The sequence below is a fragment of the Pteropus medius genome, unplaced genomic scaffold (genome assembly GCF_902729225.1).
Source record: "Pteropus medius unplaced genomic scaffold, Ma_sr-lr_union100, whole genome shotgun sequence".
Lineage (NCBI taxonomy): Eukaryota > Metazoa > Chordata > Mammalia > Chiroptera > Pteropodidae > Pteropus > Pteropus medius.
Genome location: NW_024352784.1, coordinates 6,541,640 through 6,557,653, shown reverse-complemented (window position 1 = coordinate 6,557,653; position 16,014 = coordinate 6,541,640). Strand labels below are relative to the sequence as shown.

General features: G+C 56.0%; 1 protein-coding gene across 2 annotated transcripts in view; it reads right to left on the bottom strand.

Annotated features, from left to right (window-relative positions):
- Nucleotides 1-16,014, bottom strand: part of CAPN5 (calpain 5) — a 51,913-nt gene that overhangs the window by 26,155 nt on the left and 9,744 nt on the right. Inside the window, exons 2-3 of one of the 2 annotated variants that reach the window (XM_039848115.1) lie at nt 10,915-11,159; nt 3,976-4,107 (exon numbers count right to left, since the gene is read on the bottom strand). In XM_039848115.1, the coding sequence (XP_039704049.1) occupies nt 3,976-4,107; nt 10,915-11,079 (297 nt within the window). In that variant the 5' untranslated portion in view covers nt 11,080-11,159. Of the gene's footprint in view, nt 1-3,975; nt 4,108-10,914; nt 11,160-16,014 lie in introns of those variants that run through there. The other variant, XM_039848116.1, reaches the window with a different exon arrangement.

Here is a 16,014-nt window from a genome sequence, read left to right as displayed (position 1 = left end):
AAATGTGGTTTAGGGACAGGTGTGTGTTGGGGTGGAAGAGCGAGGGAGATGCCTGGAAGGTGCAGCCAGACAGACTGATCTGCCAATTGAGGACTTGTAGGGAGAGCAGACCCAGGTGCAGGCTGTGGCTGCCATGGGAACAGGAGTTCAAGACAACCGAGGGTGACAGCTGATAGAGATGTTACCAAGAACTGAAGCCGGGGTGATGAGGGCAGGGTGTAGCGATAAGGTGTCAGGGCTGGGGAGGCAAAAGGCAAGGAGCCTGTAGGGGTTTATATGGGGAGGGTGTCATCTGGAAGAAGCACTGAGGGAAGAAAATGCCTGCCTCATCTCTGAACCTGCAGGACATGGGGGGAGGTGTTCAGCTTCTACTGATGGGGATCCAGGGGCCACATAACCCCAAGGAGAGCCTGGTTTCAGCCTGAGCAGAGGGTTACGGATCTGCAGGAGGAGGCTGAGATGGAAGCTGTTTCCGGGGCTTGGGCCTCACAGACAGGGCAGGAGAGGTGGGGTTAGTGGGAACCAGGGACAGCCAGAGAGAGGAAGGAAGGGAAGAAGCGGGAGGCAGAAGGCTGCAGGTGGGGCTGGGTCCGCTGCCATCCACGGACCTCTGCTCAGCACCAGACGCCTTGAGAGGATCCACCAAAGCTTGGATGTAGGAATGATAGAGGAGAGAAGAAACTTGCATAAATGAATGCAAAAATGTGTATCAAAAAACAAAGCAAATAAGCAAACAGCTCTTTTAACCCCCAATGGAAAAAAGCCTAGAAGGAAATATAGAAAACTCTTAACACTGGTTGTTTCTGGGTAAAGAAAACCTTCAATGACTTTATACTTTTTCAAATCTTTTGTCCCCAGTACCTTGAATGGTGCTGGGGCATAGCTGGTGCTCAATTAACATGTGTTCAGTAAACTGCTATATAGCTAAAGGGCACGAACTGCTCACACAAGAGGGGCAGAGGCCAGATGGGGAACAGCTAAGTGGAACCAAAAGACAGCCAGGCCCTGCCACCAGGTGCCTCCCCCAGGCCCTGCCCCAGCACTGCCCGCCCCCCAGCACCGACTCTCAGACACTTAGGCACTCCACCGGGACTCTGCTCTCTGCTTCCTATGGCCAGGGCACAGCTGACCACCGGCATCCCTGGGCCGGGCACCCCGTGGCTCAGGCCTGCCCTCATGCCCGGAGCTGTGCCAGGCTCTGGGGGAGGTGAACTCCTGTGGCTTGGGCCAGGCAAATGCGCCACCCTACTGTCACATCCTGATTTCTGATCTGCCCAAAATCTACTGCCCTGCCCTCAGGTGTGCACAGTCAGCTGGGGGAGGGGTCTCATCAGTGGGGGAGGCCTGCTGTCCCGGCGTCTGGCAGAAAAGAGAAATAGACGGGAACCCAGTGGGGGGAGGGGGGTTAATGGGTGCGGATGGCCCCTTATGCAGCGGGGCCTGCCCTCCACAGGCGCCTTGAATCCTCTCGCAACCCTGTGAACTGGAAAGCTCAGGTTTACACTGAGGCCAAGAGAAGGAACGTGACCTGCCCAAGGTCACACAGCTAGCAAGGGACCCAGGTCTGGCTGGCTTCGAATTGTTGGCCCCAGGCTGCCTCAAGAACTAGAAGTGCAAGAGTAGCTTCCTGGAGGAGGAGGCATGTGTGTTGAGAGTGTGAGCCCCGCATCCGAGGCTCAGCATCCCCAGAGTGAGGTGGGGGGAAAGAGCAGGGGTGCAGGTCAGCCTGAGCACTCCCGTTCCACTGAGAACACAGGGTGGGGCAGGGGAGGCCCAGCAGGGCAACAGGCCCAGAGGTGAGGGGTGACAACAAACAGGGCCCAGTCAGCAGGGACCGGAGGGAAGGTAAGGCACAGTAATGAGCTCCCCAGGGCCTCGTGCCTCCTTTTGGGACCCAGGGGCTGTCACCACAGCAGCAACAGGAGGCAGAATGTAATTAGTCCAGAGCACCCCACCCTGCTGCAGCCTCCGAGGACACAAGCTCCTAGAGATCAGCCTCCTGGCCCTCGAAGCCTCCAGCCAAGCCAGGGGCCCAACACCCTGCAGGAGGAACTTTCGGCCCAGAGACAAACACAGGGCTGCCAGTCACACTACATCAATGACAGGCCTCCCCTGCAGGTTCTAGGTTTACTCACAAGATGAGGAGCTATACCAGGGGACCAGCTGGGGCCAGGCCCAGGACAGGAGCAAGCTGAGGCTCCTCCCTACAAATGACCAGACAGCCCATTCTCCAGGAGGGGACACAGCAGGAGGCTACAGGAGTGAGACTGCTGGCCAGTAGCTGGGTCTTACAATTTGGGGAGGGGCTCCATTCTCAAAACTTTCTTGAGCCTTCTCTGTGCCAGGCTCCTGCTAGGCTCAGCAGGAAGATATAAGTTGGCCTAGCTCTGCCCATGTGGAACTCACTTCGGAGGGGGGACCACAGAAAAACAGGCAATTATAAGTCAGGATGGGAGGTATGGGGCTAGCACTATAGGATTCCTGTAAGCCACCTCCAGCCCTAGACTGAGCCCTGACCTAGCTGATGGTGGGACTCAGAGGCAGGGGACCTTGTTCTCAGCTCAGAGAAGAGGTTTGGAGTCTGGAGGCAGAAAGGTGAGGACAGCCCTACATCCGGAGAACAGCAACAGCCCCGGGCCCCGATCCTCTCTGGGCTTTGAAGCCCACAAGTGAAATGATCCCACATGTGGCTCTCTGAGGCCCTCTTAGTTAGGACGTCCCATGACTACCTGCATCTACGGGATGCAGCAGTGGCCTTTGCAAGGGCCCTACAGCCTGCAGTTACCCCAACCCCACAGACCCATCAGGGGCCAGGCCCTGGGGATGCCCAAATGGGGGTGGCCCTGAGGGTCACATTCCATTCAGAAGACATGACATCAGGGCTCCACCACAGTCCCAGCCTTGGCCAAGGGCACAGCTCCCTCTGATGGCTGAGGGACATCTCAGAGGACAAGAACACACTCACTCTGCTCCTTGTGTCCTGCTTACATAAGAATATTCACTACTATCTATGAATATTAATTATCATAACACAGGTAACCCAGCCATCATTCACTGAGCACCACACAGAGCAAGGTCCTTTAAGTACAGCATCTCCTTTCGCCTTCTCGACTCCCTGAGAAGGGGATCACCCTGATATTTGATTTTTTTGGATGAGTAACTTGAGGCTATTTATAAAGCCACCAAATGGTGAGGCTGGGGCTCGTACCTAAGCTTGTAAGACTGAGATGCCCAGTTCTCTTAAGCTTGCCCCTACAGGAAGAGCAGGAAAGGCAGGGATGAGAAAGAGGCAATGACTTGTATTTGCTGGCATGGAAACCCAAGATGCAATTCCTGTCCATAATTTTTTAGAAAGCACAAGTCCAGCTTCCACTCCAGCCTTCCTTCCTCCACAAGAAGGGAGGCTATGGTGGGGTCTGGTTTAAGGGCTGCACTACCAAGTGCTGCCACAAGAGGGCAAAGCGTCAGGACCAGAGCCTAGAGCCTAGCCTTTCCAATCTAAACCCTTTGCACTGGTCTAGAACGTCAGCAGCTTGGAACCATGAATCATGGGTCACTCCCACTGAACAAGTGAGAAAATCAGGGCCCAGAGAAGGACAAGAACTGGCCACGTCACACAGCCGATACTGGCAGGGGTCTCCTGAGGACCAGTTAGTGATCTCGCCACACTGCACATGATTCAGGCAGCTTCCACATTTCTTATGTATTGTGCCAAGTGGCTCCAGGAACACTGTGGGCCCCCACAGTGGGGAGGGGACACATACAAATCCCCTTGGGAGTTACACAGCCCAGGGATCCTAAGCTGGCAGGTGAGGGGAAGGCCAATGCTGGGAGCCCCGGTTTCCCCTCACCCCACCCCCTGCACAGGTTTCCACAGTCTCATCTGCAAAGTCAGGCTGCATCTCCCCTGTTGGGTAGTGAGGGCTGAGGGCTGAGTTCACATTTCCTGGTGACCCTCCCACCCCCAGGCCTCACCTTCTGCCACAGCGACTCTCGGGAGGCGAGTGATGAGCAGGCCGCCACAAACCAACAGTTGCCCACCTGGCCCTGGTGTAGGTCATGGGAGCTGATGCCATCCACAAAGAGGCGGGGGTCCTCGCAGATGTCCTGTGGAGAAGCCAAGAGACCTTGCTGTCAGCGTGGAGATTCACCTGTCTCCCCTTGCAGACTGGGGTCCGCTCACAGCCAGTCGATTTCCCCAAACCCAGTTTCCCCCAGGCGCTGCCTGGAAGGCCCTTTTCCTTCCCCTGGCTGAGGAGCTCTGCTCTTCTGCCAAAGCTTCTGCAACAAACTAATGCTGAGGAAGGACTTCAAGGGGTTGGACGCTGGGCCACCACCCTCTCCTGCCTTGTACATCCTTCCCTAACCAACACATCCCTCTTCAGCACCAGCAGCCCTGCAGTGCCAACCCCAGCCAGCCCTCGGGGCCCACGGTCACGAAGCAGGGCGGCAGGTGGCGTGGGGGTGTGTGTGTGGGGGGGTGCAGGGCGGAAACACAGACCAAAAGCACATGTGATAAGTGCAGAGGGCGAGGAGCATAAGGGAGTTGACATGCCAGGCCCCGTGTGGGCACATCCTCAGGCTATCTCATCGGACCCTCAGCCACCTGAGGAGTGTGGCACTGCTATTCCCTTTAATGAACAAGGAATGAAAGTTCAGAGAGGGGCAGTGACTTGTCAAGAGCACACAGAAAGCAAATGCCAAGCTGAGCAGACACTCACAGAGCTCCCAGAGGGCCCACGCCAGACCCTTCCTCCTTGCCAATCAGCATCTTCACTCCACAGAGCTTAGGGAGAATGCCTGCTCCCCAAGAGGGTCTACAGTGGGAGGTGGGGGAAGTAAACACTGAGAGATGCCTTCCTAGTGCCAGGCATCCTGCTAGCACTACGCTCAGTCCTCATCATGGTCCTGAGAGGTGTGCACTGTGCTCACTTTACAGATGAGCAAACCGAGGGCCAGAGAAGTGGAATAACTTGTCCCAGCCTCATAGCACGGGCCTGTCTCCACTTCAGCAGGTGCTCCCAAGCTAGTTCAATCACAACAGAGCCACTGAAGTCCTACTGCAGGCGACCAGTAGAGGGTAGCAGAGTCAGTAAGAGTAAGACAATTCAAATTCCTGCTCCCTTTTACTGGCTGTGCAACTTTGGGTCAGTGACTCAACCTCTCTGAGCCTCCGTTCCCTACCCTGCACAAAGGAGATAGATTTATTCTTGCAGAACTGTGTAAGGTCTCCATAACTCGTGGAGGCAAAGTACTTGCAGAGGAAAATGGCAAAGGGCTATCCGTTCTCTCTTAGGTATCTAAGAGGTGGATCCCTGTTGCCACCTCTGCCTGGGAAAACCAGTGTTTTGCAGGGCCGCATTGAGAGCCATCACTTCCCTACGGACGTGAGCAGGTCTACATGGAACTTCAGGGCCAAGCTGCAAGGCAGCTTCCCCAGAGCAGAGACCGCAGGAATATCATCCCAGGTCACGGAAACCCTGCGAGGCCACTGTCAGGAAGCCTAGCCCCGCTCCCTACTGCTGTCCTTACCTTATCTCCCAGCCCAGCATCCCGAGCCAGTCAGAGCCATGACTTAGCATCTGCCTCCCTTGGGTCCGGAAGGACAGGCAGGACAGGAGTGGAGGGGGGCTTCATATCTGGAGAACCCCAGCCACAGCCCACCATGGGAAGAAAGACAGCCATTGCCTGGTGTCACCACAGTCTGCAGCAAAGACCTCCGAGGTGCTCCTTCCCATCGGATCCCCTCAGCCAGGGCCCTGGACAGAGACAAGACCACCCATTCCACAGAGGAGGGCATTGAAGCTCAGGAGGAGGCAGTGAGGCCCAAGGTCACGAGGCAAGTAGGTGAATCGATGGGACAGAAGCGAGGTCTGCTGGGCTCCCCGCCCAGACCTCTCTTCCCCACAGAGCAGCAACTGTCTCAGCCTAGCCCTGCCACCCCAGAATAGGGCTCTGGCCCCAGACACTAACCCTGACCCTGAGAAGCAGAGACTAAGCTCAAGAGTCAGGAGGCCCACTGGGTTCGAGGTCCAGCACTGCCCTGACTCACTGTGGCAGAACAGCGACCAGGGGCAAACCCACCAGCCTGGGAGGAGCAGAGAGGAGGTGGCAGTCTGAGCGAGTTCCCATTGCCAGGAGAGGTGCAGGTTAACCAGCTCTAACCTAGAGAAACTACTTGAGGATGATGGCACCTGGAGTCTGTCTTGGAGTCCAGAGGTCACCTTGGGGTATCATGAGTGGAACAATCACCTGGCACTGTGCAAAATAATCCAGCAAGACGGATACTGTCAGCATCCCCATTTTACAGATAAGGAAACCAAGGCACAGAGGGGTTAAGAAATTTGCCCAGGGCCACCTAGGAAGAGGTGTACTGAGATTCCAATTCAGGCAGTCAGCTCCAGAGCCTCCAGGTGGACTAGGATTTATGAGTGATGAGCCACCATTCCTTCACTCAACCCCTGCACCTGTCCTTAGCCCAGCTTAAGAGGTCTCACTATATAGAAATGAGACCATGGGGTCAGGGACAACCCAGAACCCTCACCCTCACCACCAAAGGGCCAGGGTTCTCAGGACAGTGTTTGTCTTTCCACCTCTCTTGGGCCATCAGCTAGGAACAGAGCACAGAGCGAGTCAAGGAGGACCCCAGACCACAGGCAGGGCCCTTGAGGAGGAAGTAGACTGTGTCGCTCCATGAGAACACAGCTGTGACGGCAGGAACCCAGAGAGATCAGAGAAGGATGCCTGGAGGTGGTGACGCCAGCAGAGCCAGCACGAGAGGCTCCAGAGGGAATGGGGACTCTACATCCACCCAAGACACATCCGGCTCCCGCCTCGTCACCATCTTCCCCTGGGCTCCTAGCCACCTGTGCTCCTTTCCATCACTGTCCACACTGAGTTTTGCCTTGGGGTCTCCCTGTCAGCTTGCAAGCTCCAGGGCAGGGCCTGGGCCTGACTCCGCCCCCCTCCAGTGTCAAGAGCAGGGCTTGGCAGGTTCCACTGGGGCTGCAGGCAGGAGCCCTGGGAGGGAGGACGAAGTGGTATGCAGGATTGGACTGGACAGACAACTGCTGTGAGCCTAGGGCCAGGTTATCCCACAGGGCTGGGGGGTGAGGGGTGACCGCTCCTCTGGTCAACGTACCTCTCTCTGGAGTACAGCCTTGTGGCCCTGCGGTGATCTCTCAGCCCCTCCCAGCCTGTTAGACCAGCACCACCAGACACAGGTCAGAGCTCATAACCACCACCCTCAGCGGCATAACAAGAACTTCAGGTTTCCAGGCTGGGTGTGCAAACAGCAGTGTAGCAGGCAGCAGATCCAGGGCCCCTCCCGCCCCTCCCCGCTCCCCGTCCATCCACGTTCACCCCAGTCACCTTGCTCCTGCAATCTAAGGCCACAGCAGGAATCAACCAAACAAGCAAGCAGGGCAACAGGCTGAGGAAGGAAGCAGGACCTCTGCCTGAGACGGGAACCAGGGCAGTGTTCTCAGGAGTTGTAGCTTGTCCCCCCTCCCCGTGACCCCTCAACAGATTTGCCTCCCTAGCCCATGCTCCCCCTCTCCCCCATGGCGATCCCATGAGCATATGCCACAGAGGGGATCATTCCCGGGCAGGACAGAGGCCCAGGTGCTGGCCTCAGTGCAAACTGCCTGTTTGGTGGCATAAGTGGGCTATGGTGCAGCACAGCCAAGGAGTGGGAACTTCTCCAGGTGCTGGTATGAGGAGCACGAGCCCTGAGCATGGGGCTGGGGACCAGCAGGCCACTTTGGGAGAATTCTGGGAGGTTCTGGAATGGATCTCTGTTTGTAGGACTCCTCCCTGTTCCCTTCTTTGTTGCACCGAGGGACCTGCAGGCTCGCCTCCAGAGAAGAGGGGAGACAGAGTGCTGGACGGGTGGTGGAGGGCCCTCTGCCCCGGCAGAGATGGGAAGGGACCCCACTAATGCCCTGGGCCTGAGAGGAGGGAGCTCCCCATCTCCTCGCCCCTTTAAGTCCATCCTCTGGGATTCCCTGTGAATCACAGGTCTTGCTGACGGTCCCAGTCTCTTATCTCCCTGGAGAGGCCTGTGGGGGAGGCCAGCAGATGATTACTAAACCAGAAGGAATAAACAAGCGATGAAGCTGGGGAGAAGAGGAGGGTGTGGGCTTGAGGCAGGTGCCCTGGGTGGAGACTGAGGAAGATGAGGCCTGGCCCCACCTGCAGAGTCCACAAGAGATGGGACTTCCCAGGCAGGGCCAACTCTGGGTCCCCAACTTAGCGTTGGCAGGTGGGCGAGAAGGGAGCCAGTTTGTCATCTGCCTGCCATATATCTGACACCACAGAGGCCTCAAGTCATTTCATCCTCCGGAACCATAATCGGCAAGAATTATTCTCTCCATTTACAGATGAGACAACTGAGGCCCAAAGAAGAAGAAATGACTTGTTTAAGGTCACACCTCCCATAAGCTAAGGCTAAGTCCATCTGGCTCAGAAACCAGCCTCCTCTTTCCACTTTGGGAGAAAAATAGAGGGAGGCCGGCAGGCTGTAAGGCTGGCTCAGGAGTTCCCCAAGAACACAGACGCCACGACACCAACACCAACTGCCCTAAAGAGGAGTTGGAGGTGCATGGGAGAGAAGAAGGGCCTCCCCTGGGCTGTCGAGAAGGTTGGCTTTTTGCTCTGTTTGTAAAGTCAGGTCACAGAATCCAGGAAGTGGGACTCCAAAGAAATACAGCTGCCTCAGGCCAAAGTTCCATCTGACTGGCCAAGGGCCAAGCAGCTGGGAGTTAAGTCACCCCACTGGGCCAGTTCCACCCCACCCGCCTGAGGCAAACCAGGCCTGACTTCCTGCTCCACCAACCACCCATCCTGTCCATGGAGTGAGGGCTTGCCAGTCACACTGGCCCTACCACCACCCAGCAGGCTTGCTGACACATGGACCACCCATCGCACCCCAGTCCACAGGGTCTCACCTCCTCATCCAACACCACTCAGCCATGCTGGCCTTGAGCCGCCTGCTTTACCTGGAACTGATGCCCCGCTGCTACCCCTGGGCCCCACTCAGACATCCCCATCTCAGCACCAGCCACCACATGCTGTCTGTCACCGGCCTCCACATTCAGGGAGGGGGCAGCTCTGTTGCTCCTCTTTCAGTGTCTAGAGAGGACCAGGCACCAAGCCCGAGGAGGAAGGCAGTGAAGGAGAGGACAGTGTGGCCGGAATCCTGAACTGGCAAGGAAAGAGGTCCAGAGAGGGCAGGTGACTCCACCAGGGTCACACAGCAGGGGGATGCTGGGCCCAGCCAGCCTGGCATTTCTTCCAAATGCCGTTTGGCAGCAAGTCCAAACTTCCCCAGCCTGGCCTCACTGGCCTCCTTCAGAGCCAGGATCTAGAATGTCTGGGTGACGGCAGGAGGGCAGGAGGGTGAGGATGGGGCAGCGAGGGGGTGGAGTGAGAGTCGGGTCAAGAGCTCGAATGTCTGCCCTTCACCCACTTGAACCGAAGGTCTCACAAAGGCCCTTTGAGAGTGGCCTCCTTCTCCACCCACCAGACAAAAGGCAGAAAGGAAGGCGTGGGAGTGGGGGACCCAAGAGGCGGGAATCTTGCTCCTGGGAGTTTCAGAGAACCCAGGCAGGGGACAGAAATTCTATCTATTGTGGCTCATGGGGATAAGGGACTCTTTATCTGGTGTCAGGGAGGGAGGCCAGGGGTGGCAGGCCTCCTGGTCGCAGCCCAGATCCACTGCCAGCTCCCTGGGCAATGGGGACACCCTCCTTTCTCTCTCAGCCTCAGTTTCCCTTCCTTACTCAGCCAAGAAAATACACAGGATGTTTTCAGTCAGAAAGGACTTGAGATCATAGCCTAGGAGAGGAACAGGAAAACTAAATTTCGTTTTCCCAAAATGTCCAGGGGGCTGGAGGGAACTTTGTAAATGCTAATCTGACCCTGTCACACCCTGCTGGCTCCTGCAGCCTCAGAGCCAATCGGCCGGGCCCCCGCTGGCTTCCTCTTCCCAGCACTCCCCTCCATATGCCCTGTGCTAGGCGGCACTGCCATGTCCCAAACAAGCCTGAGGGTTACAAGCCTTGGTGCCTTCTTCACACTGTGCCTTCTGCCTGCATAGCCCTTCCTGGCAAACGTCTTCTCCAATTATTGGGCAGGACTTGGGTACAGCACAGTCTCCTGCACTAAAGTCCCTCCTGTGTAACCAACTCTCACAGTGTCACCAGCACAGTGGTGGAAACTGGGGAGGGGCCTGAGGCAGTGACCTCCAGCAGCCTCCTCAGTGGTCACCCAGGCCCCAAGGAGCACTCATTCTCATACTCAGGAATCAAGGTTAAAAAGAATGAAATGATGCCACAAGGCAGGCCCAGCACTTCCATTAAACACATTCTGGCCTCAGCGACCAGGGACCGGGCAGGGGGAGCAGCCAGCCGGATGCTGCATAATTCACCATTCTCAATAGTGATGGTAACAGCTGCCCGTACTGGGCGCCAGGCTCCACGCCAGACTTCTCCATGCATCATCTCTTTTCCTGTTCACAACAACCCTATGAGGTACTTTTTACTACTATTATTATTGATTAATCATCATTATAAGTACTTTTCATTTACAGCCAATAACTATTTCAAAATCGTTATGGTAATTATCAGCAGAGTAACTTCCTTACACTTGAACGTTACTCAATATTTCATTTAAAAAAAAAAAAAATCACATCCATTCCACCTCATTTTTTATCTCAATGGGCCCTGGGACTAAGGCCGGTTCTCCTGGTTCCGGGTCCAGATCAGTTCCACAGCAGGAAGGCCCAGCATCGGGCCCTCCATGCTCCCGGCCACCTGGGGCCTCAGGATGAGGCCTCCCTGCGGCCGCCACCGCCTGCAGACTGGGTGGGTCTGGGCCTGCTCGCCTCAGCTCCAGCCCGGGGCAGACACTGACCTTAGGCCGCTGCCACCTGACGGCAGGCCCCGGGGTGCCCTTGTAGTACAGCGAGTCGTCAGTGGCTGGGAAGCTGGGGTCCTCGAAGAGCACCTTCTTGCGCAGACAGGCCCGCTTCAGGGCTGAGTAGTTCTGGTCTCCATAGGGCTTCATGCACGAGAACATGGCGGCCACTGCCCTGGGAGCGAAGGCCCAGACAGGGCAGCAGGGGGTCTCGGCAGGTGAGTGGGCAGTTCCGGGGGCGCCTGGGAGGACAGAAGGCAAGAAGATCATCATTTTCCGAGGACTGGAGTGCCCTGAGTGCTCTCTCCCAGCAGCCCTGTGAAGTGGGCATCCTCATCCCCATCATACAGGACAGGAATGGAGACTCGGCGGGGCGAGGGGTGACCCGCCCAGGTCACGCAGCTGGTACACACAGAGCAGGAATAGGAACCAACTGGTCTGACTCCAGAGTCTGAATTCTCTCATTTCTGATGCTTAGAAGTGACACCAGGCCCACAAGCCAACAAACCAAAGGCACGACCACGTGGAGCTCAGGACCGTCGGTTGGTACCCACGGCGCACTTCCCTTGTTTTACCAGCCATCCCTAAACCTCCCCGGGCTGAATCCAGACGAGTGGCCGACCCACAGCTCCCTGGCTCGTGTCGTAGCCGGAGGAAAGCAGCGGCACTGTCTCCAAGTCTCTCCTCCGGACCGTCACCCCTTAGTCTAGAGCGGCACGATTCTGCCCTGTGTGGAAAACCTTGACCTGGGCTCCATCCAGCCATCGCTCACATTCATTCTCTCTTGCCCCCTCCCTCCAGCATTTCTGGAATAAATGTCTCCAGTCCGCAGGCAGCACTCTCACTGCTCCTTAATCCCAATGACCTAATTCCCCAGAGGATCTGCATCCCCGCCCCCAGCCTCCAGGACTCCCAATCTCCAAAGCCACTCTCTCAGGACAGCATCCCAGATGCAGGAGCTGTGTCTCACCCTCCTGAACGGTCTCCTCCTCCTGGGCTCCGGGGGCATCTGGCACTGGTTCTGACCCCTCCCTTATCCCAGACATTCCCTCCCCCACTGGGGTCCCTGGTGGTCTGTCTGCTCACCTGCCCCCTACTGATGACCCCTGTGTTTAGCCTGGACCCCAAACTGGCCCACTTCCTATGAGGACCACAGGCCCCTCATAGACACGAATCCCAAACCTAGCTACTCATCTTCCCCACACCTCCCTGAGATTCCCCAGTCCAGGGAACAGGACCATAAGCACCCCATGAGACCAGAAGCCCCAGAGGACTTGGTTTGGTCCTCCTGGACTTGTAGCCCCAGGCACAGAGCCTGACATAGGAGGTAGCCGTACATGCCAGCATCCTCCTTCAGCCCCTGAAGGTCCAGGTGAGCCCAGCACCCTGAACCTTGTAGCCAGCCACTTGCCAACCAAACACAAGTGACATGGACAAATTGACGTGGCTAAGAAAACCTCCAGGAGGGGAGGGCAGGGTGAGGAGCAACAGCCAGCAGGGCCTGACACATTAGATGACCTGAAAGAAGCTCGGACAGCCAGTCACCTAACTGACAGCCCCATCTGTGACCCCATATCTCAGACTCCATCTGGGCTGCTGGCAGAGCTCCACACTCCCCGAGTCTATCCATTCTGGGGCCTGCCAAGGGCAACACAGCAACCCTGTCAAACACAGGTCCCAACTTCCCAGACCAGCTGAGGGACACTGAGGCAAGGTAGTTTGAGAGCAAGACTGATGTATGTGCCAGTTCAAGCTGCACCACCCACCTGCTATGTGGCCTTAAACAAGGCACTCAACCTCTCTGAGTCCCCATTTTCTCATTTCCACAATGGGAACAATGTTGGCTCAATAACTGGAAGATACCATTACGATTAGGCAAGGGCCACGGAGACTGCTTAGCAGGCCAGAGGGAAGAGGAACGACAAGCGGCCAAGCTCTCTCTCATTCTGGGAGAGCGCCTCCATTCCTCTGACACCTACCATGTGCAAACCACCTGGCTAGAGGTTTGTGCATAGCATTTGCAAACAGTGTTGGGTAGCTCATCCCTCTGCTCAGGAAGGCCAGCAACCCCGGCCTCTCCCACCCACCCCGCTGCCTTGGAGACCAGAGGAAAAAGAAGCGGGGAGCCCGGGGAGCCAGCCCCTGGGCTTCTGGAGCACAGCCACCCAGGAGAGTCATTAGCATCACGGTTTCCGGTTTCTGCAGGGCCTCTCAGGAAGCAATTTAAGTTGCAAGAATTAGATCAAAGAAGCTGAAAGCAGGAGCCCAGAAATCAGCTCTAGAAATTCCAGTGTTCAGAGCCCAAAGGGCCCAGGGAGGGAGAGCAAGCTAGCTGAGGTCATACAGCCAGGCTGCTGGAGAATGAGGGTTCTGGCAGCCCTCCAGGCCACAAAGCAGCCAAGACTGCTGGGAAGGTCTGCTCCTGGGGAGGTGGGTGTCGGAGAGGGGAAAGCTCAACTGGGCCAGGGCTTGGAAGAACCTGGGCCGGGCCTGGCCGGCTGAGGGTCTGACCCAGTTCATCCATCTCTGCCATCTCATTCCTGCCAGCCAAGCTGATCCTGGCCTACTTAACGCCCGGCTCTTTTGGCTCCGGCCTTTGCACAGGCCGCATCTCATGCCGACTACCCTCCTGCGCCCTCCATCTGCCCCAAGGTCACCTCCTACGCTACCCATTGGGTCAATACCCCCATGTGGTCGCAGAGTCACCAGCCTCTGAGCTTTGCTCTCTCCCTGTAGCTCCAGGCACAACCATGGAAGGCCATGGATACACTCGGAGTCAGGAAAACCTGACTCTTCTCTCTGGGCCTGAGCTTAGGGCAGTGGCACTGCCCATCGTCTGAACTTTTTTACTCTGTGTTTGAGCTGGGCACGAACAGGACGGTCCGAGCTTCCCAGAGGCCCTTCAGCCTGCCCTCATCCCTCCACCCCTGTCAGTCTCACCCTGCCCCTTATCCCACCCCAATTCTCCGCCCTGGGCCTAAGTTCCAGCTCCTTACAGTTCCCTAAAGCTGTTTACTCAAGGTCTTCACACACGTTGTTCCTGCCCCACGTGCATACCCGGAGAACCCCTGGCCACCTTCGAGACTCAGCCCAAACACCTCCCACCTGCCCCCGACATCGCTCCTCCCTCAACCTCCGACACTGCATTGCATCCCACCTTTGTATGACTTGTCCACCTCCCCAGTCCAGCCTATGCCCTCCAGGGCAGAACCCCTGTCCAGCTCCTCTCTGTATCCCCAGAGTCCAACATAGAGGTAGGGGGCCAACGAAGTGAATTTGTATTGAATGAACCAACACAGGTGATGTAGGCGTAATTCCTTCATGGATGGGAAAAACAGGCTCAAAGAGTGGCAGCAACTCCCAAGGAGGATCAGTTTTCCATACAGACCCTCACCTACTCTCAGATTTCCTGAAGGCCATGGCCCACCCCTTTCCAGGAGACCAGGCCTCTCTTCTTTCCCCATCCTGAAGGCTGGGTACCAGCTGGTGCCCACACCCCCATTGTCCAGGGGGAGGCACTGCTGCAGCCCTGGAGCTCTGTGCTGCAGCCCAGCCCTTCTCCAGCTTGGCTTTAGTTCCCCAGTGTCCCCCTAAGCTGTGTGACCCTGAACAGGCCACAGTGACTCTCTAGTCTGAATGGTCCTTTTCTGGAAGGAAGAGATGATGTGCCAGGACCTCTGGGAGGAGCAAATGAGACACTGCTGCATTTGTACACTTTAATGCACTGTGCCCCTGGGGGATGTCAATATCAACACCTGGGCACATCTACAAGGTCTCCAGATCCCATCCAGGAGGGTTCCAACAATTCAGTGTTCTGGCCCCCAAGAAACTTCATGATCTAGTGTGGCTGACAGACACAAAGCAAAATGAAGAATGTGCCATTTCAGAGGTTCCAGCAAGACAAATGCAAGGAAGCTGTCATAGAGGCCTGGCCCCAGAAGTTGGCTATCTATTAGGTGAGAGAGGCCTTTCCAGGAATGGGAAACAGCTCAAGCAAAGCTCACAGTGGGAAAGTACAAGGTGATTCAGACTCAGCCTGGCACAGTTGGGCCCTATGGACTGAGCACGGGGTGCTGAGCTGGATCAGAATGAGGGATTGCCAGAGTGTTCAGAGAACCCAGTCTTCCTGCAGGTCAGTCAGACCTGAGTTCAAGTCCCAGCGGCACCACTTAGTGATGTGTGTCCTTGGGCAAGTCCCTAACCCCATCAGCTCCACCTGGTTCTAGCCTCTAAGTGGCAGAGTAAGAAAGCAGCATCTGCCATGGGCCTGCGCCACCAGAGTCTCTGTTCTTGCCTTGGAAACGGTGTGTACCCACTTCTAGGAGGCTGTTCCCTGGATCTATCGGAGGTAGTGCGGACAGGCTGGCTGTGCCCAGGGCAGAGAGGGCTCGTTGTGCAGCAGGCCACACTGAGCCAGCTGCAGGAGGGAGCTGACACCTCCCTGGACACAGCAGCCATCACAGCCGGGAAGAAAGAGAAGAAAGAGTTTTAGTTCCATTTTGTAGATGAGAACATCAAGGAACGTGTCCAAAATCTGTGGCTTATTAGCGGGATCCTGAGCTTCCAGACTCCGTATCATGTCAGGGCTCCCCAAAGCAGGGCTCCCCAAAGCAGGGCTTCAGGTTAATGCTGCTAACATTTTAGGGGGTACTCTGATGTGGCAATAAATAAGTCGTAAAAAAAGTTACCTCCCAGCCATTTTTGTCTTGAGGAGAACTCAGTTTGATCCAGCGAGTCTTTAATCAGTCATGGCCTTTACCCAACTACTGAACAAGCGGGGACCGGGCCTCAGGCTCAGGGCAAAGCACCTGGCTGGAGCTAAATGAATTTTCTTGTTGTTTTTACTTGATCTTTAAGATGCTTCCAGTTATTTTGTAGTTATGGAGAGTAACTACATATATTCATCTATATGCATATATATGTATATGGTGGATTTTCGAAGGAAACCTGCGTGGACCCCTGGTCTACCAGAGTAGTCCATTTACAGTAGACACACAGTTTCTTCTAAGAAACAAGAAAAAAGGAAGTTGATTTAAAGAAAATTATTAAGTTCCTAGTGGTGTAGGTGGGAACCTTTAGCGTACACCAAGCCATGGA